The sequence below is a fragment of the Barbus barbus genome, assembly GCF_936440315.1.
Source record: "Barbus barbus genome assembly, chromosome: 29".
NCBI classification, from domain to species: domain Eukaryota; kingdom Metazoa; phylum Chordata; class Actinopteri; order Cypriniformes; family Cyprinidae; genus Barbus; species Barbus barbus.
In genome coordinates, this window is record NC_136757.1 from 18,701,708 (window position 1) to 18,722,729 (window position 21,022).

The 21,022-nt window shown below is 37.3% G+C and overlaps 2 protein-coding genes across 2 annotated transcripts in view; both read right to left on the reverse strand.

The window, feature by feature from the left end:
• LOC306849709 (uncharacterized protein) overlaps window positions 1–21,022 on the reverse strand; it is a 919,849-nt gene that overhangs the window by 119,558 nt on the left and 779,269 nt on the right. The gene's annotated exons all lie outside the window — the stretch shown is intronic.
• On the reverse strand, window positions 1,276–10,900 carry LOC306849764 (GTPase IMAP family member 8). The gene is made up of 9 exons (XM_079385058.1): window positions 10,791–10,900; window positions 10,304–10,414; window positions 8,804–8,904; window positions 8,566–8,627; window positions 7,750–8,463; window positions 3,184–3,885; window positions 2,973–3,088; window positions 2,219–2,879; window positions 1,276–1,925 (listed from the first exon to the last, which is right to left on the reverse strand). Exons 4-9 carry the CDS (start codon window positions 8,609–8,611, stop codon window positions 1,651–1,653), a joined length of 2,514 nt encoding a protein of 837 aa, XP_079241184.1. The 5' UTR covers window positions 8,612–8,627; window positions 8,804–8,904; window positions 10,304–10,414; window positions 10,791–10,900; the 3' UTR covers window positions 1,276–1,650.

The following is a 21,022-nucleotide window of genomic DNA, read 5'->3' on the forward strand; positions in this document are numbered from 1 at the left end:
TTATGCCTTCACTCAAACACATCATCAACACATCTCTTCTCACAGGCATATTCCCCACTGCATTCAAGCAGACTTGGGTAACCCCACTGCTTAAAAACAAAATGACACTAAACGCTTCACTTGTTGAAAGCTACAGACCCGTCTCTCTTCCCCTGTTCATAGCAAAAATCCCTTGAACACGTTGTGTTCAACCAAGTGTCTTCTGGGACCCCTCCTCTTCTCTATATACACTACATCATTGAGACCCATCATTTAGGCACCTGCTTGGTTCTCAGACTGCCTGACGGACATCTCCACATGGATGACAGAACATCACTTGCAACTCAACCTGGCAAAGACAGAGCTTCTCATCTTCCCAGCCACTCCATCAGTACAGCACCAGTTTACCATCCAGCTGGGCTCATCAGCGATAATCCCATCATGTTCAGCTAATAATCTTGGGGTGATCCTTGATGATCAGCTGACATTATAAAATCATATTTCAAAAACGGCATGATCATGCAGGTTTGCACTACACAACATCAGGAAGATCAGACCCTTCCTATACAGATCATGCAACACAGCTTCTCGTCCAGGCCCTTGTCATTTCTAGGCTGGACTATTGCAATGCTCTTCTGGCTGGATTCCCAACATGTGCAATCAGACCTCTGCAAATGATTCAAAATGCAGCAGCACATCTTGTTTTCAATGAGCCCAAGAGGACCCATGTCACACCGCTTCTCATTTCTCTGCACTGGCTACCAGTTGTGGCTCCCCTCAAGTCCAAGCCATTGGTGCTTGCCTACAGAACAGCCATTGGCTCCACACCCTTGCTGCTGATTTATGTAGTCATATTAAAATCCCTTTAACTTGGAGTTACAAGGAGTGTGAATTTTTTTTAGGTTTACAATAGAAACGCTATGTGTTTAAAAGTGTCGGCCAGATCGGCTGGCTCGGTTTGGCCCCTCAAGCTCAAATGTCAAGCTACACTCTTAAAAATAAAGGTGCTTAAAAGGTTTTTCACAGTGATGCCATAGAACCATTTTTTGGTTCCACAAAGAACCATTCAGTCAAAGGTGCTTTAAAGAACCATCTCTTTCTTACCTTTCTATAATCTGAAGAACCTTCTTTCGCCACAAATAACCTTCTTCAGATGTTAAAGGTGCTTTATGGAGCCATTTAGACAAAAAGGTTCTTCTATGGCATTGTGAAGCACCTTTATTTTTAAGAGTGTATGACCATGGTTAAATAATATTTTAAATCTGCTCTTGCATACTGGCTCATAATGACAAAATTATAGTTCTAGAAATATAGTTTATTTAGGTAAAATGGTCACACATTGTCACACACATTGCCTTTTTATGCACTTTGGTGAACACATGAAAATAACATGGGTAATATAATGGTTTGATACTGTTTTATAGAATTACATTTATCAATTAATTTTCAGTGGTTTTCAGTAATCAAATAATATTAATCTGCACTCACCTAGAAAAACAATGCACTAATAAACTCCCTAAAATACGCTAATAAAACCTGTTGATCAACAGCCCACGTTGGTTCTTCACAATGTGAAATACAGGAGAGGAATACACTGCAAACTCTCCAAGCTATGTAGGCAAAAAAAGTCTGTTTACAAATACATAGATTGTGCTGTAAAGAACATTGATTCTATATTGAACATGATCTTGCATGCATTTGTTTCCTTGTGTTCCTGACATACTGTAAAGTGTCCATATTACTAGGATAGTTTTGGGGCATTGGAATATCATCTTTGATGTTTTCCATCTTTGGATGTTGAAAACTTGATGTAATGCTCATGGTGTCATATCCAGACGATGGAGCATAATTTCCAGGATGCGAGAGCCATTGAGATACTCTGATAGCAGCAGAATTCACAGTATCTCCGAATAAACTGGTGTTGTCAAACAATGAATCTCCACTCACTGAAAAGACAATGAATGATAATGTTTTTGTATATATATATATATATATATATATATATTACATTGTGTTCTAACGAGGTGCAACAATATTCCTGCAGTAAGCAATTTGTCTGTCCACACTAAAACCCCCAAGCATGATGTTGTGGAAATAGAAACCAATATGCATGTTTTCACACTTTGCTCTTTTGGAGCCTTTGTTTTGGGGTTTAGATTAGGGTTAGGGTATTGAAAAATTATTTTCTCAATATTTTGTTAGTGAGACTAGATACTAAATATATTAAACCAAAACTTACAGCTAGGGATCACCGCGTTAATGCTTCCCCTTCGTCTGGCCGATGGCTGCTTGAATTCTTCATCTAGGTCTGCAACTGCTGCCTCCAGCATCCTGTCTATGAGTTCATCCTCACGTTTGTTCCACTCCTCTTCACTGAGTACTTTCCCAGTAAACCACTGGAAGACCGATGTTGTTGTCTTTCTTTTTCTCTTCTCTAGAGTGAAGTATTCCCCTCTGTTTCTTGCCACCAACTCTTCAGTCATCTTAAGCAGATTTTTTAAATGGCTCTCATCAGCAAGTACACTATATCTGTTTCCACACTTTTTTATTAATCTCTGCAGGGCTTCTCCTTCACACGCAATGTACTGCTCAACTGGCCTGTCCTTCAGCCAGTGTCCAGAGAATATAATTATAGTATATCTCCAGACACATTCCCCAAAAAGGCTCATGAGCTCCATCACAGTTTGTTCTGATTTTTTTGTAAAAGATATATCTACAGGAAGCACCATCAGGAATGCATGTGGACCTGGCGAACAAACAGTTACACTTTGTAAAATTTCTTTTACGTTTTCCAGATTTGAAGTTGACCAGCCTGGTGTGTCAACCACAGAGACCTGCCGACCTTCAACTTTCCTCTGTTTCATCACACATTGCCTTGTTCTTGGCCGGAGTTTAAATCCCTAGACAGAATATCAATGATGTAACAATGATTATCTACAGGCATACAGGAAATAAGCAATGATTTAGTATTAAAGATAACAAAAGATAAGTACCTCTTTTACTGTGTCAAAAAAATGTCCTTGCAAAATCATATTTCCAGATAAACTTTTCCCAGCTCTTTCTCTTCCAAGAAGCACAAGCCTCACTTCTGATAGTTTATTTTTCTTTTCTGTTGTTTAAAAAGAAATGGTTGTTGTTTTCTACAAAGAATGACTTGCATTGTCACTTTGCACAACTTCTAAATATAGAAAATAAAATGTGTACCTTTAATCAGTTCATGAAGGATAACTTTTTGTCTACGCCGTTTCTCTGTGATTATTTTGGCTTGCTTCAGCTTCAGCTCAAGCTCACTGAATGGATTGCTCTTCTCATCTCGCACATAACAGCCATGTTCCATCACCATTTCCTCAATCTTCTCAAGGAGTTCTGTGACTTGTGTGCTGTCAGTGTGATTCTCACAGTTAAAAACATGGTATCTGTACCCACATTTTTCCATTAGCCACTCAAGGTTCTCCTCTGTTTCAATATGCTCCTCAATGGTTGTATCTCCAAGCCAGTCTCCTCTGGTGAACAGCACGATCGAATGGCTCCATACCTTATTCCCTAACAGACCCATGTGTTCCTCCACAGCTATTCGATAATCTTTGTTAAATGCTGTAGCAACAGGAACAGTTAACAGAATAGCATGTGGACCAGGTTTACATAGACACACACTGCGTCTGATCTCCAGTTTGTCAATCTCTGATGAATTTTCAACAGTTCTGTTATAGTACCAGCCTGGAGTGTCGACCACTGTCAGCTGTCTTCCCTGCATTTCAGCAAGCCTAACCTCACAGCACACTGTTGTTCTTGATTCATCAACTTGAAAAGCTGCTTCACCCAGAATGAGATTGCCTGCAGAACTCCTTGCAGCCCACGATGCTCCAAGTATTACGATCTGTATATCAGTGAGATGTTGTTCTTCATCTGAAAAAAAGATGTTAAATTGATATTGTTGACTCTGTATTGGTAAATTTTGATGGAGTTTATATAAAATGGTAGTTTTAATCTTTTGATCTCTTTAAATCTTATCTTTACAGAAGTAACATGCTGTTTTTTATTTAAGGCATATGCCATATCAGTCAATTACACATTGACCATATTTTCTTCTACATTTCATATACTTTTTTTTATATACAAGTTGCTGTAGCCTGTTGCTTATTACAAATTGCCAAAAAAAATTGTTTTGTAGCTGGACCACAAAACCAGTCATAAGCCTGTTGCTTATTATAAATTCCTAAAAAATGTAGTTTTGTAGCTGGACCACAAAACCAGTCATAAGTAGCATGGGTATATCTGTAGCAATAACCAACAGTACATTGCATGAGTCAACAAGTTACTCAATAATTATGAATAATTTATTAACATTGATGTACTGTAATGATGTAATCTACAAAAAAGTAACCGTAATCTTTTTATAAGTACTTAATTATTGAAATCTGGGCCCGTATTCACAAAATGTACTCAGTTACTTACGTAACCTCGGTTCCCTGAGATACGGGAACAAGTACTGAGGAAAAACTCCTTTTTCTCAGAGGACTGAAGACTTTTTCAATCACGCAGTGTGACTGCACGGCCATTGGTTCGTGCAGTGAATAAAAAACAAACCAATGGCTCGGCAGCGGCGCTGCACGAGCCTATGGCGATAAAGCCCGCCAGAGCCTGCCAGAATGGGCGGGGCCATCTGGCTATATAAGCGGGCGATTCGCCATAGGTAATCAGGCCAATTCGACCGAAGCGAACAACGCTGAGTCACGCAGTACTCGTTTCCGTATCTCAGGGAACCGAGGTTACGTAAGTAACCGAGTACGTTCCCTTTCGATACTTTACTCGTACTGCATCGCTAGACGCTAATGGGGAACAAATACAATCCCGCCATGCCATGAAGAGGAACGACTGATATAAACTGGCCTTGAGCAATAAAGGCTCAGAGGGACCAATTATGAGCAGGAAGAATCCTGCAGGAGGCAAGAGGACTGAATTCATAGAGGTCAGGCCGGCCCTAGATAATCGTTCCAATCGTCATAAGTACAGCCTCAGCACTAGCAATAGGGCCAAGAATGAAGAATCAGGCTATGCCTGAGAATAGACCACTTAGATAGGCGTGTGCCAATTAAGCAGATAAAACCCGGTCCTGTAAGGCCGGAACATCCAAGTTATAGAACCTGGCAAATGTGGATGGTGAGGCCCAGCCGGCCGCCGCACAAATGTCTGCCATGGACACACCACTAGACCACGCCCAGGAAGAGGCCACGTCCTCTAGTGAAATTGGCTCTCACTCCAATGGGGCTCTGGAGGCCCAGGGAGGAGTATGCTAATGCAATAGCGTCAACTAACCATCGAGATATCCTCTGCTTTGTAACCGGGGACCCTTTGGTGTAACCGCCAAAGCAGACAAAGAGTTGTTCCGATTGCCTAAAGGGTGCGGAAAGCTCGATGTAAGTTCTCAATGCCCTGACCGGGCACAGAAGGTTAAACTCCTGGTCCTCCTCAGAAGGAGGAAGCACAGAGAGAGTAATAACCTGGGCCTAAACGGAGTGTAGAGCACCCTTTGGGACATAACCATGTCTTGGCTTTAGGACGACCTTAGAGTCGTTAGGCTCAAACTCAAGACAGGCAGGGCTTATCGAGAGAGCCTGCACGTCACCTACTCGCTTCACCGATGCTAGTGCCAGCAGCAGAGCAGTTTTGAGCGACAGTGTTTTTAAGCTTGCAGACTGTAGTGGCTCAAAGCCTTTGAGGGCTCTCAGGATCGTGGGCAGGTCCCATGTAGGTACTGTGAGGGGTCGGGGCAGATGGAGCCTCCTAGAACCCTTCAGGAAACGGACAACCAGGTTGTTCCGGCCCACCGACTGTCTGGCTATAGGACCGTTTAGAAGCTGCTATAGCTGCCACATAGACTTTGAGCTGGAAGGGGAGCTGCCCTTATCCAACAGCTCTTGTAAATGGGACAATATCACTGATATGTCACATGTTGTTGGTTCCTCGCCGTGGGCCTCACACCAGGCGGAGAAAACCGACCACTTAAGGGCGTAGAGGTGTCTCGTAGATGGGGCTCTAGCCTGTGAGATGGTATTTAGGACATTCTCGGGGAGATCTATTGATTCCCGTCGAGAGCCCAGAGATGCAGGGCCCACAGCTCGGGCTGGTGGTGCCAGATCATTCTGTTTGTCTGAGAGAGGAGATCCCGCCTCAAGGGAATGGGCCACGGACCCGCTATTAGCAGCTGAGACAGCTCTGAGATCCAGTGATGGTTCTTCCAGAGTGGGGCCACCAGAAGCACTCTGTGCTTGTGCTCTGTGATTCGCCTGATTACCTGAGGAATCAGAGCGATTGGGGGAAAAGCATACAGGAGGAGGTCGGGCCAACGCGTCCTCATTCTTCAAAAAGTAAGTTTGGCAGTGAGAGTTGTCTTTGGAGGCAAAAAGGTAGACCTCTGTGGGTGGAGCATCCACTCCTCTGAGGGGACGTTTTTCCAAGACAGCATATCTGTTCCTTGGAACGCAGGGCACATGAGCTGCTCTCAATGAACGAAGGTTGAGATGTGCCCACTTCAAGAGGTGCTTTACCATCTCAAAAGGGCGTTTCGAGGTGAGCCCGCCCTGGCGATTTATGTATGACACCACTGTCATGCTGTCTGAACGGACTAGCACGTGGTGACCCTTCAGTGCCTTCGATTTGTCCCAAAATGCACACCAGTAATGTTTTTTTCTAAGCACGTTTATAAAAATTGCTTAAATGTCCTAATTGAACTATGATCTAATCCTGGCTTATTCTAAGCCCCGTCTGAGAAACCGGGCCTAAGAGTTCTCCTAAATAGCAGCAAAAGTTTTTAGCTAAGAGTTTGCTCTTAAAACCTGTTCACAACGCTGCTGAGACCAAATTTAATTAAGGAATAGAGAGAAGTCTTAAGCTAAGAGTAAGGGCGGGGTTGACCTTGTTGCTATGGATGATGTCAGCATGCTTACTAACTATGCACACAGTGATTGGCTCATAGGAGAGGGGAGGGGTCTCTGTCAGAGATTTATTCATAGAAATATTGCAGAGCGCAACGTTATGTTGCCATATTCAAATAAAGGTTTAAAAATAAAAATGTTAATTGCCACATTCAAATAAAGACTTTTAAAATGCTGTGTCACTAATTAAACTATATAATATATATGTATATGTTCAGTTAATTGTCAGCCTGTATGCTTCTCGTAAACAAATTAATGAATTAGTGAAAGAGTAGAATAATCATGGCTGATAGTAAGACATGCAAACAAAAAGAAAACCAAACTGGATGCAAGAACAGCTGTTACTTTTTGCCCAATTGGTTAATGAAAACAAACATATAATCAAAGGAAAATTTGGAGTTGGGATAACCTCCAAAGGCGACACCTTTATAAAAGCTCATTATCGTCAAATATTTCTAAAATGTTTACATTTCGAGGCAGATTGCCGGCAACAGCCATTTTAGGATAGTTTGTGGTTTGGTCTCCTCTTCACTACTCCTAACGTTTCACAGATTTAGGAGCTAGTTTTAGCGCTAAAACGCTTTGTGAAATACTCTTAGAACAAAAATTTAAGAGTCCTAAATTTAGGACTGACACACCCATTATTTTTAAGATTTTCTCCTAAATTAGCATTTTATGAGCTACTTTTAGATGTTTTGTGAATACGGGCCCTAATTACTTAATCCAGATTACATGTTATTATCAGTTACTACCCAGCATTGGTAATGCGTTACTTTTAGAGGTACTGAACACTGAAATCAGTGTTCAAAATCAAGTATAAGTAATCATTTCTTACCTTTAATGCGTTTTTGGAGTTCGACCCGTTGACTATTGACAGCAAGAATTTTCTGTTTGACTCTTTCCTTTATTTTCTCTCTCCCATTCCCAACAGACACACTTTTGCTGATTTTTAAGTAATTATGATTGTTTTGTGCAACCATTTCCTCAATTTTTTCCAACAGCATGATGACTTGAGAACTGTCATCTCTGTCTTTAATATTAAGAACATGATACCTGTTCTGACACCTTTTTAGAAGCAAATGGAGGTCTGGCCAGTTTCTACAATTGCTTTTGAAAGATCGATCATCATATGGAGCAATGGAGCTGAACAACACAATAATGTGTCTCCAGACATTCTCTGATAAAAACTCCAGGTGGTCTTCCAGAGCCATTCTGTATGTTTGTGGAAAAATACTATCTACAGGAATGACCAGAAGGAGTGCGTGAGGTCCAGGGGGACACAGTGTTGGGCTTCTCATAATTTCCAGTAAGTCAAATTCTGGAGTGTTTTCCACAGAGTAATGCCACCACCAGCCTGGAGTGTCAACCACAGTCACATGTCTTCCATGTACTTCGGCTTCTGCTTGGACAGGCTGGGCAGTTCTTCTTCCAACAACAAAAGCATTTCTGCCCAGAATGATGTTTCCTGTTGAACTTTTCCCACTTGATTCTATTCCCCCCAACTGTCGACCCCCAATCAGTAGAATTCTGATTTCAGAGAGACGTTTGCCTTTAAAAAGCAAATAATACATAACAGTAATTATATAGTTGAATTAGACTGCTATCAGAAAGTTGTATTATAAATAGTTTTTAATAGTTAATTGTAACTTACTGGGACCTGATTTTGGGAGATTTTTTGGTGTACTTTGTTCTGACATCTTTATTTCCTGTTTACTAAATAATACCATTGGTTATTTACATATACATTATTTGCATAAAGTGACACATAGATACATAATGTTGGCTATTATATTAGATAAATATTTAGGTTGTCAACAAAATCAACTACATACAAGTGCCTGGAGACTTTTTCATAAGCATGTTTTGAGTCAAGCAAAAATATGCCTTACCTTTGCTGGTGTAACTGTATAAAAGTGAAAAATGAACTTTCTGTTATTTCTTTGTGAACAGTCAGCAGGTTGCCAGATCTTCAAACATTTTTGCTTCAGTGCTAAGAAAATAAATATAAGTATTATGAGTAAAGTCTGATTGTAGACTTTAGAGACAAAGTTACTGCTTAAAGCATCAGCTTGGGTTACATTATTTTACACATTCGTTCTTCTGCTAAATTTTTTACAGTAAATTACTCAGATTGTCTTACATCATAAATTGAACCATCATTTTACCCATTACCCATCACGTCACATCACACACAGCACACAAATCGTCTTCATTTTTTTTTCTTTGCGTTTCTCCTCTTCTCTGCCTTGTTTCCTATTCTTGCCGTCTTATAAAGCTAGCATTATATACAACGAATATTGTTGGCTCAGTGATGAATTACTGTGATGAATTCCTCTGTTGTAAGTAACTCTTGATAACAAGTGTCTGCTAAATGCATAAATGTGACCCTGGACCGCAAAACCAGTCTTAAGTTGCTGGGGTATATTTGTAGCAATAGCCAAAAATGCATAGTAAGGGTCAAAATGATCGATTTTTCTTTTATGCCAAAGATCATTAGGATATTAAGTAAAGACCATGTTCCATGAAGGTATTTGGTAAATTTCTTACCGTAAATATATAAAAACTAAATTTCTGATTAGCAATATGCATTGCTAAGAGCTTCATTTGGACAACTATTAAGGCGATTTTCTCAATATTTAGATTTTTTTTGCACCCTCAGATTCCAGATTTTGAAATGGTTGTATCTCGGCCAAATATTGTCAGATCCTAACAAACCATACATCAATGGAAAGGTTATTTATTCAGAAAAATTTACACTTAAGACTGGTTTTGTGGTCCAGGGTTACAAATATAATTTAATCTTAAACATACTGCATGAGTGTACATAAATAGGTCTAACTCACTTACCTTCTCCCGCTGACACTAACTAAACAAAGGCTTTCCAATTTCTGTAAAATGTCTTGTTACATGTCTTCTGTCTAGGGCAGTGTGCAGTAACTTTTAACCAGGTGTTGCAGGAACAGCTGATCTAACCAATTTAAACTGCTTTGCTACGTGACATTTACTATGGCTCATAGACGACTCCCTGTACATTGTTTTTTACCAGGATATATGCCTTGTCTAGCTCACCGTCATGCAATGTTTCAGTTGGCTACAACTACACAATCTGGTTCTAAAAATGTCTTTTGCCAATGCTTTGATAATACTTCTTCATATTATATATATATTTTTTTCTGTTCGATTTATTTATTCAAGGGTGCTTAAGCTGTGAAATGGACATTCAGATTATATTGTTCTGACATCTTTATTTCCTGTTTAATAAACAATGTAATTGATTAATACATATACATATACATTAAGCAATCAACAAAATTAACTACATACAAGTGCTTAGAGAGTTTTTACATACAGTAAGCATTTGTTTTGAGTCGAGCACAAATATGCCTTACCTTTTCTGTATTGTGTGGCAGTTTAAAATGAAAACTGAAAGGCTGTTTTACTTCCTGATATTTCTGTCAACGTTCAGCAGGTTGCCAGGTTTTAACATTTTTGTTTCAGTGCTAAGAAAAATAAATAAACTTAAAATGAAATAATAAATAGGCTCTTATTACATCCTTTTACACATTCTTTCTTCAGCAAATGTGTAAAAATAAAAAAAAAAAAGTAAATGACTGATTGTCTTACATCATATAACGAACAGAAATACCCAATCACATCACACACACATCTTTTTTCTAGTCTGCATTTCTCCTCTGCTGTAGCTAGTTTCCTTCTTGATTTCTAATAAATGGTCTAATAAATTGTTGGCCCTGAGATGAATCACTTATGTTCCTGTATTTTAAGTCCCTATGGATAAAAGCATCTGCCAAATGCATAAATGTAATGTAATCTTAAACATACTGTATGAGAGTACATACATAGGTCTAACAATCTTACCTTCTCCCTCTGATACTAACTAAAGTAAGGCTGTCCATTTCTGTAAAATATCTTGTTACATTCTTCTGTCTGGGGCCATGTACAGTAACTAGTTACAGCTAGTTTAAGATGCTTTGCAACAGTACATGACATTTACTATAGCATGCAGGCCACTCCCTGTACATTCTTTTTTTACCTTAAGACATGCCTTGTCTTGTCTTACTGTTGTGCAATGTTTCAATTGGCAGCAACACAATTTGGTTCTAAAAATTTATTTTGCCAATGTTTTGGTAATATTTCTTTATAATATAGTTATATAATTTTTTTTTTTCTGGTGCCTGATTATTTGTTCAAGGGCTTGAATATATTGTGTACTTCGGGGGGTGCTGTGCCAGACAAGCAACTGTTATTAAGATGAATGTAAATATTAACTGAATTATTATAGCCAGGCTATAGACTTCTTTGGGTCCATCAGATAGTAAAAATAACAATAAAATGTGTAGTGCAGAAAAACCTCTAAAATGGCCTCTAGAATAGCTTGAGAAAAATAAAAGAGAAGTAGAGGAATGTTCTGAATAGTTAAGAGAATTGTTGAGTCTGTTCAAGAAATGTAAACCAGAAAAAAAGATGCAAAAAAATGGTCTATTCAACCTCTGGGCTTTCCAACATAATGCACAAGAAGGTCCTGGAAAGCTTTCAGAACATATAACTTAAAAATGACTGTTGCTTTATTTATATATGTGTTTGCCAAAGAAAGAGAGCGAGTAGAGAAGAGGCAGGAATTCTTAAAGCTCCGCAGACAACAGCAGATTGAGACGGAGCTCACTGGCTACTTGGAGTGGATATGCAAAGCAGGTTAGTTTAAAGTGACCTCTGTCTGGTGTCTCATTGGAATCTGTTCAACACTTTACCACAATACACTGGATAGGGAAATTTTAAATAATATAAAACTAGAAGCAAGCCTATTCACTGCATGTATGAATTGTGCAAAGCTAATAGAAATTAAATAAACACATAGTGAATCAAAAGATGCTTAATCTTACGGCTTAATTTAAATCATCATAATTCCTAAAAGACATTTATCAAGGTATTAAAATTAAAACATGCATCTCTTCAGTACTTCATTTTACAGTTCAATAGATGTTTTGTGTATACCTTCCAGTTCATTAAGGTACTTCATTTTTTTAAGAGAAGGACAAAAAATTGGCATAAAAATTATGTTTGACTGATTGATATTTGTTCGTTACAGAGGAGGTGTTGCTGGCGGAGGAGGATCAGAATGCTGAGGAGAAATCCCCTCTGGATGATGCGTGGTACAAGAGGAAACAGAACAACCCAGGTGAAAAGAGGGCAAAGGTCTATGGAGCTGGTTTACCATAGTAACTATGATAAACCAGGCCAATGGATTATGTTATGACCCCTCATATGTGACCATGATTTTTGGAGGTGTTTAAAATCTGATCTTTTCACCTGGGCGAACTGAGAGATAAATTATTTGAAAACATGTTGTACAAAGGCAGCTCAAAATACTTATTTATTTTTTCCCCAAGATACTATCAAGTGCATGTGTATAGTATTTATCTTTAAATGATAATTTACTGCTAAAAACTGTTGAACTGCCAGTTTCAATAGGAAATATGTAATGATAGGAAAGACAATATTCTATTTTTCCATAATGCCTTACCATCTCTCTTGCCTACATTCTACCTATTGCACTTGCCTTACTGCTCACAGAGCCTCTGTTTTATCAAGATCCATAATCTCTGTCAATATGGACTGTTTTAAAAGCCATAAGTAATTGCAGGGGTTAAAACTACTATGGTAATTGAATTATACACAGACATACACTCTCACATTCATGCCAGACAGTGTTGGGCACTAAATAAAACTAGATACAAGTAGTGACTCCACTAACCTAACTGCAATTTCTGCAGCTTGACATTAGTTTAAAATACAGGCTGCCTTTATGGTGTAATTTGGTTTTATTAGTTGCATTATTATAATCGCAACACTTTATAATAAGGGTACATGAATATTCATGTACTAATTTCTTAATTAATTCTTATTACAGCATGAACTAATTATTAGTGAGGGCAGAAAGTATTCATGAACCAATGAAGTGCTAACCTTATAGGAATAGTTCACCCAAAAATGAAAATTCTGTCATTAATTACTCACCCTCATGTCTTTCCAAACCTGTAAGACCTTTGTTCATCTTCGGAACACAAATTAAGATATTTTGATGCAATCCGAGAGCTCTCTGATCCTTCATAGACAGCAACACAACTGCAATGCTCCCAGGTCCAAAAACGTAGCAAGGACATCGGTAAAATTCAACATCGGTAAAATAAAAATTCGGGGTTCAACCGTAATTTTACGAAGCTATACGAGAAAACTTTTTGTGTGCATAAAGATAACTGGATGGCACAGGATTAGTTTGCCATTAGTACATGAATAACTGACATCAATAATTTGATCTCAGTCTGTTAATTTTATTTCACATTCACTCTATTCTGACTGACAAGCAGATAACTAAAAACTAAAACTAAACATTTAAAACCTAAAAAAGAACATTTGTAAAACAAATGAGGGGATAAAGAGATAAAGTGAAAGTGTTAGAGAGGCAATCAGTATTTGCACACACATGCCAGATGAGTCACCACAAGACCTTCATTGTAGACCTTCACCTCCACAAGATCACACACACTGTATAAAAAAAAACCCTAAATAAAACACAAAGAAAATGTACTGGTAATTTTCTGACAATGCATTGCCAAATTTTACGGACATTTCCGTTAATTCTAAAACACAACACAATAAAATTCAAAATACAGGTAAAACACCTGTAAAAGAAATCTATATAGAAAATTCCTTCTGTTCAAATTAATACAGTACATTGTACCATATTTTTTATGGATTTCAAATATATTAATCTTCACCAAGTTGTTCCTCCTTAGAAGAAAACTTCTGGTTTTAGTTACATGAAAACATGTAATAAGAATGTGATTTGATGACGAGTTTAATGTTTCTTTAAACACTGTCATAATAGTTGTGTATATGTGTTTGTGTGCTTATGGATTTTGCGTTCAGTCTCGAAAAGAACAAAGAGCAGAAAAGGTAGAAATTAACTCATCGGTGCTGAAGTGGGTTTCACAGACATCTCATATGTTGGTAAGCTTTGACCTTTGACCTTCAGAAACTCTCAGCCCCTTTTAAGGGATCTAAGGATCCATTTTAGTCCATTTGTTTTTTTTCTTGATTTTCTTACATTTGTTTTATATAGTACAGTTTATAATATTGCCTGTATTATTAGTATTTTGTTAAAGATGTTACAGTAGTAGGCTCTGTGATCAAAGTTTAAGCATCTTTCCTTAGTTTTTTTTTAATGCATTTTTCTCTCTAGCACCACCTGGATCACCTTTTGCTCGAGCTAGCCTGAAGAGCAGTAAGAATGATAGCTCCTCATACTTTCGTCGAAAGGAAAAGAGGATATGCTTTTTCATCCGGCGAATGGTGGAGTTTCTACTGGATCGTTCTGTGTTTGGTGGGATTGAACACAATGTGTGTGGCCATCGTTCATTATGACCAGCCTGAGTGGCTCACCAAGGCCTTGTGTAATCCAAGAAAATACAACATTTATTCATATTTCAAAACACACAGATTTGTTTTATATTTTATGGCTGTTTAGTTTCCTGAGAAGTATCACTCCTTTTAATTAAATAGTTAAATTAATTCTATATGATATATGATTCTAAATTATATATATAATAAAATATATATAAAAATATATATATATTTATATATGCACATACAGTGCCCTCCAAAAGTATTGGAACAGTAAAGACAAAATTGCTCTGTTGGCTGTGGTGTCAAGACATTTACAAATATGATTAAAAGATGAATATGAGACGAAACTACAGAATGTCACATTTTATTATTAGTTTCAACACATACATGTTTTACCAAATAAAAAGAACAGCACTTTTAGAGTTCATCCCACTCATTGATGTGAGCATAAGTATTGGGACAGTTGAACATAATTAAAAGCTATTATTTAGTTGCAGATCCCTTGCACACAATCACAGCAGTGAGTCTGTGGCCCATAGACATCACCAGACTCTTGGTCTCATCCTTTGAAATACTTTTCCCAGCCTTTAATGCAGCCAATTCCAATTGTTACTTGTTTTGGGGAGTTTCTGCCTTTACTCTCCTCTTCAGCTGGTCAAATTCATGTTCAATCAGATTTAAATCTGGAGACTGACTTGGGCAATCGAAGACTTTCCATTTATCTGCCCTTATAAATTCCTTGACTGAACTGGCAGGGTGTTTTGGGTCATTGTACTGATGCAATATGAAGCACTTCTGGTGTCATTGTCTTGAATATTGGTAGGCAAGATGGTTTTGTACCCTTCCAAATTCATTCTGCTACTGTCATCATACATTAAGTCATCAGTAAAGTTGAGAGGGCCTGTTCCAGAGGCAGCCATGCATGCCCATGCCATGACACCACCTTCACCATGCTTTACAGATGAGGCTGTATGCTCGGGATCATTGCAGTTCCCTTTTTTTCCTCCACATTTTTGCTTTCCCATCACTTAGATAAAGGTTCATCTTTGTCCATGTTGAGTTGAATCTCAGAAATTAGTATCAAAGAACTACACTTCCCAGAATGCAACAGCAAACCGGCTGCTTATTACCTGATCAGTTATTATCACTGATTTTGAGCACCTGGAAAGACATGAGGTCTTCAGTCATTTAAACAAACGAACTTTACGGAGAAGACACTCCAAGTTCACTCACTCGTAGGTTCAGTCCAAAGACGCCAATGGTTGGTGAAATACTTTATTTACTTTTATGGTGTTTGAAATGCTTCTTAATATGTTTTGAACTATGTTTAATTGCTGTCTGGATTGGTTAAGGAACACATTGTAGCATTGATTTCATTGAAGTTTTGTTAGGTGGGTTCTTTATTAAATGTAGAAGGCTTAGGTGGGTAATTAGTCATAAAATGTATTTAAAATGTTTAATTGAATTCATTTAAAATTCATTAAAAATGGTTAACTGAAATGTTTAATTAAAAATGGTAACTTTTGTTCTCTGTCTTTAAAGGTTTACAACCTAATTCAGTGGACAGAACGATCACTGATAAAGCTAAAAGGAAAATAAAAGTGATTTGAGTCGGAAATTTGAGTTGTCCTTGTGTCCTTTGGAAAATTGAGCAAGAGGAGGACTTGACAGTCCATAAACACAGTTCCAAAACTCTTCTGGCTCACCTTTGTGCTTTTGTGTGTGTGTCTTTATATATACATAATAAATATACACAGCACACACAAATTTTATGTAAACAAAAACTTTTATTGCAATTAATCGTTTAACAGCACTAATACATATATTTAAATGATTGATCCTCTGATTAAACAATCCATTTAATAATTTAAATGCAAATACATTAAATAAATATTAGGGATGCAACAATACAGTTAGTCAACAGTTCAATACATAGGCTACCTTGGTTTTTTAACCATGGTTTCGGTTCGTTACTGATGAAACATGAAAGCAATAAACACACAGCTGTGACAATATATTGTTTGTCTGTTTTCTTCATGCCATCTCCAGTATTTTTATAATAATTAAGTATATTTATAAACCATTTGCTAATCAACTTTTTTTTTTTTTACAGTATAGTACAGTATAGGGCTGTATACCTTGGAGAACCTGGCGATACGATACATACCTCGATACACAGGTCACGATTCGATACGTACCTCGATACAGAGCTGTCTCGATACGATTTGATACAATGTGACACGATTCGATACGATTCAATAAAAATACATGGGCCAGAGCCAATTAGTTAATGCTGAACACATTTACTCAACAAACAGAACTCTGCATTTTTCTTCAATTTATTGAAGACAAAAGTGCAGGGCTTGACGCTTACCTATTCCCCAAGGAGCACATGTGCTCCTAAGTCAAAAAATTTAGGAGCGCATTAAAAACATTTAGGGGCGCAATGCAAATTTTTCTAATTAGGTGTTTTAGCTTAATAAGGGGATACAAAGAGACATTTACAATCACAATTATTTAATTTATCAGAATACAGAAAGTACACAAGGTTTTTAAATAATTTTACTTCAGACACTATTTAATAGGCTAATTATGTAATTAGTTATAATCCTATTAAACTGTGTCGGTATAAAATTTTCACAATAATCATTGAAGCTTTTGTCACGGTATATGTTTTTGTTTATAAATCACAATATATAATTTCTAAGTGAAAAAAAGTGTTGTCGTCCTAACAGGTTAAATAACTTTATTAAAAATAATTTACTAAAAGACTTTTATAAAAAATACATAAAAATATAAAGTAAACAAGTGTTTCAAGATTAGAGTGCAAACGATTGTTCAAATGAACGAAAGAACAATAGGCAAGTAAGGTCCCATTTGTTAACATTAGTTAAAGCAGGTTAACATTAACTAAAAATGTGCAATAGCTAATTGTTGCAGTAGTTAATATTCTTTGTTAATGTTGATTTAATAAAAAATACAACTATGTTAGTTAATGTTAGCTCCATTGAATTATATTAAGACAACTTTTGATTTTATAATGTATTATTAAAAGTTGAAATTAAGATAGCATTATTAATAAATGCAGTCATTGTTTTTTTCATGTTAACTAATGGAACTTGTGTTACTGAACAATAATAACGAATCAGTCGTTGATATATAGATAGGCCCACTGTTCTCTATTATAGATCAGTGGATGGGCCATGTTTTAGGTTAGAAACAATGTTTGAAAATAAATAGCTCATTAAGTCTTTAAGTAAGAATTATTTGATGCTATTGTGAAGATTAAAGCGAATATAAATATCTAAATGACTAAGTGTGAAACATTATTTACACAGTTTTAGTCAAGTAGCGCAGCTGATTTGTTTACTGGGTTACCGGGGTAACGGCAGCGCCCTCTAGTGGCGAATGTGCGTCATTCAGCGCGTCTTCACATTAACTCGCTCCGCTTTTCTTCTCATCTGTGCTCATTTAAATTAAACCGTTGCCTTTTTAAAGTTCTAAAGTAATCATATGAGGCTGCATCGCAATTTTTCCATAAATAAACAGAATAAATTAATACGTTTGTTATAGGCTACTGTGTAAGTTAGGCTGTTTTGTATTTTGTTTTGTATTCGCACTTGCGCTCCTAAATACATTTTCCAGTTCGCACACATCTATTTTTAGTCGCAAATACGAGTGAAATGCTCGCACTGTCGAGCCCTGAAGTGCATTATAACAAAGTGCATTTTGCTTAAATATTTGCAACTTTAAGTGCTCTGATTAATTGTACACAAATTGTATTAATCTGGAAATTACCACAAGTCAACATTTAACTTTCCAAGGGTACAGTCTGAGCTCACACAAGCACAAAATCTTCTTCTTATTATTCTTAACTTATTAAATCTTCTTATAATTCTTTTTTGTGACACCATGTACTGCCATAACATATTTCACTATGAAATCACTTAAATGCTACATCTTGCTTTAACATTTTCCATGAGTTTTTTGAAAATAAAAACTCCGCCCTAATGGCTGGGCGGAGTATCGATACTAAGGGCTAGAATATCGATACTGTATCTTTTTTTATTATATCGGTATGTATCTAAGAATCGATATTTTGAGCACACCCCTAGTACAGTAACTGTACTGCTAAGCTTTACCTTGTAAGAGTTAGTTTTAAATGTTTGTGTGGAAAAAGCTTTGGTGTTGACAGATTACCTCTCCTTTCTGTTTTGCGGGCTGTTAGACCTGGCAGAGTTTGTATTCCTAGGTCGGTTTCTGACAGAGATTACTCTGAAGATGTACGGCCTGGGACCCAGAGACTACTTTCACTCCTCGTTCAACTGTTTTGACTTTGGGGTGAGTCACAACACACATGATTCAGACGACCCTGTGCGACTGCATACCGTCAGTAATTATCAGCCACTGTGATACTTGTACACTGAATCGCCACAGGGTTATTGATGAGTTGTGGCTAAGCCAACTCCAGCTGTTATTTTCCAGATGCAGTTAGGGATCTGGAAAATATACCTATGGATTTGAGAAACCATATTTGGACACAGGCACAATTATTGTTATTTTAGCTGTTGACCAAAACATTAAATTTACAGCTATATAATGGATATGAGCTTTAAAGTGTACACTCTGAGCTGTAATTTAAGGGTATACTTATCAAAATTGGAGGAAAGGTTAAGGAATTACAGCCCTTTAATATGTACCTCCCCTCTTTCAAGGCACCAAAAGTAATTGAACAATTGTCTCAAAAGCCGTTTCATGGACAGATGTGGGCTAGTCCTTCGTTATTTCAACATGAATTGAGCATGTAAAAGGTCTGGAGTTGATTCTAAGTGTGGCATTTGCATTTGGAAGATGTCACTGTGAACCCACATCATGCAGTCAAAGGAGCTCTCCATGCAAGTTAAACAGACAATTGTTAGGCTTCAAAAACAAAACAAATCCATCAGAGAGATAAAAGGACCATTAGAAGTGGCCACATCAACAGTTTGGTACATTCTGAGAAAAAAGAACAGACTGGTGAGCTCAGCAACAAAAAAAGGCCCGGACGTCCACACAAGACAACAGTGGTGTATGATCAGAGGTTCCTCTCCATGGCAAAGAAAAACCCTTTCACAACAACCAGCCAAGAGAAGAACACTCTCCAGGAGGCTGACGTATCACTGTCAAAGTCTACAATCAAGAGAAGACTTCATGAGATCAATACAGAGGATTCACCACAAGATGCAAACAAGGCCATATTTGAATTTGCCAAAAAACATCCAAAAAAGCTAGACTTTTTCTGGAAAAGCATTCTTTGGATGAAACAAATATCAACCTGTACCAGAATGATGAGAAGAATAAAGTATGGAGAAGTCTTGGAACAGATCATGAAGCATATATAGCACGCCCACTGTCCAGGTGGCAATACTGCAGTTAAATCTATTTGACAGAAATAATGAGACAGACAAAGTTGCGTTGTTATTTAAAGTTGAGCCGCTCTAGTGATGACTTTATTACAGTAATTTAATCACAATGTCTTGTAACTTCATGAATATCTCCATTCAGCAGAAACAATTATTGAAGTCTTTACATGAGATCCAGCAAAATCAATAAACAGTGTTTTCTGCATAACCAAACCCTTGTCAGCTGCAGTAAAGGCCTGGCAAAGCATCACAAAGGAGGAAACCCAGTCTTTGGGGATGTCCATGAGTTCCAGGCTTAAGGCTGTCATTGCCTGCAAAGGATTATCAACAAAATATTAAAATTGAACATTTTATTTATGATTATATTTATTTGTCTAATTACATTTGAGCCCCTGAAAATAGGGGGACTGTGTATAAAAAATGGTTGTAATTCCGAAGCATTTTATGTTATATTTTTGTTCATTTAAAGCTGAAAGTCTGCACTTCAATTTCATCTTGATTGTTTCATTTTAATTATATTCTGGTGGCAAAATGATGAAAATTGTGTCAGTGTCCAAATATATATGAACCTAACTTTATATTTTATGTGTTTTCTAGTTATGTTTTTATCTGGTTAATATTTTAATAAATAGGCCATCTGCTCGTTTAAATAAAGAGACTACACAAAATGAACTCATATAACTGAGAGATTCTGGATGATTCTTGATTTCTCAGGTAATTGTGGGAAGTATATTTGAGGTGGTGTGGGCAGCGATCCACCCTGGTGCATCTTTTGGGATCAGTGTTCTGAGGGCCATGCGCCTGCTCCGTATCTTTAAAGTAACCAAATAAGTACATTAATTCATTGATTGGAGTTTTATGAAATTACATTTTAATTGTTTTTGATACTTGTTTTATTTTCTGTTGTCTGAACCACATGGAACAATCTACATACAGGAAATTATGTTAATCAGGGCCGGCCCAAGCCTTTATGGGGCCCTAAGCAGAATTTTATTTGGGGGCCCCCCGGTGCCGCCAATATGACTGTTTATTGTCAAAGCTTGATTATTCACACACTATAAATCTAACACACCCATTATCAGTTTTGTTTGTTGCTGTTGCTTACATCATTCCAGTGTCTGCCTGTATGTTTTTACCTTTCTTACCTTTCACTTTAACATTCAAAGTTTTAGGCTCGGTTTCACAGACAGGGTTTAGACTAAGCCAGGATTAAGCCATAGCTCAATTAGGACATTTAAGTGATTTTTATAAACATGCCTTAGAAAAAAAGCATTATAGGTGTTC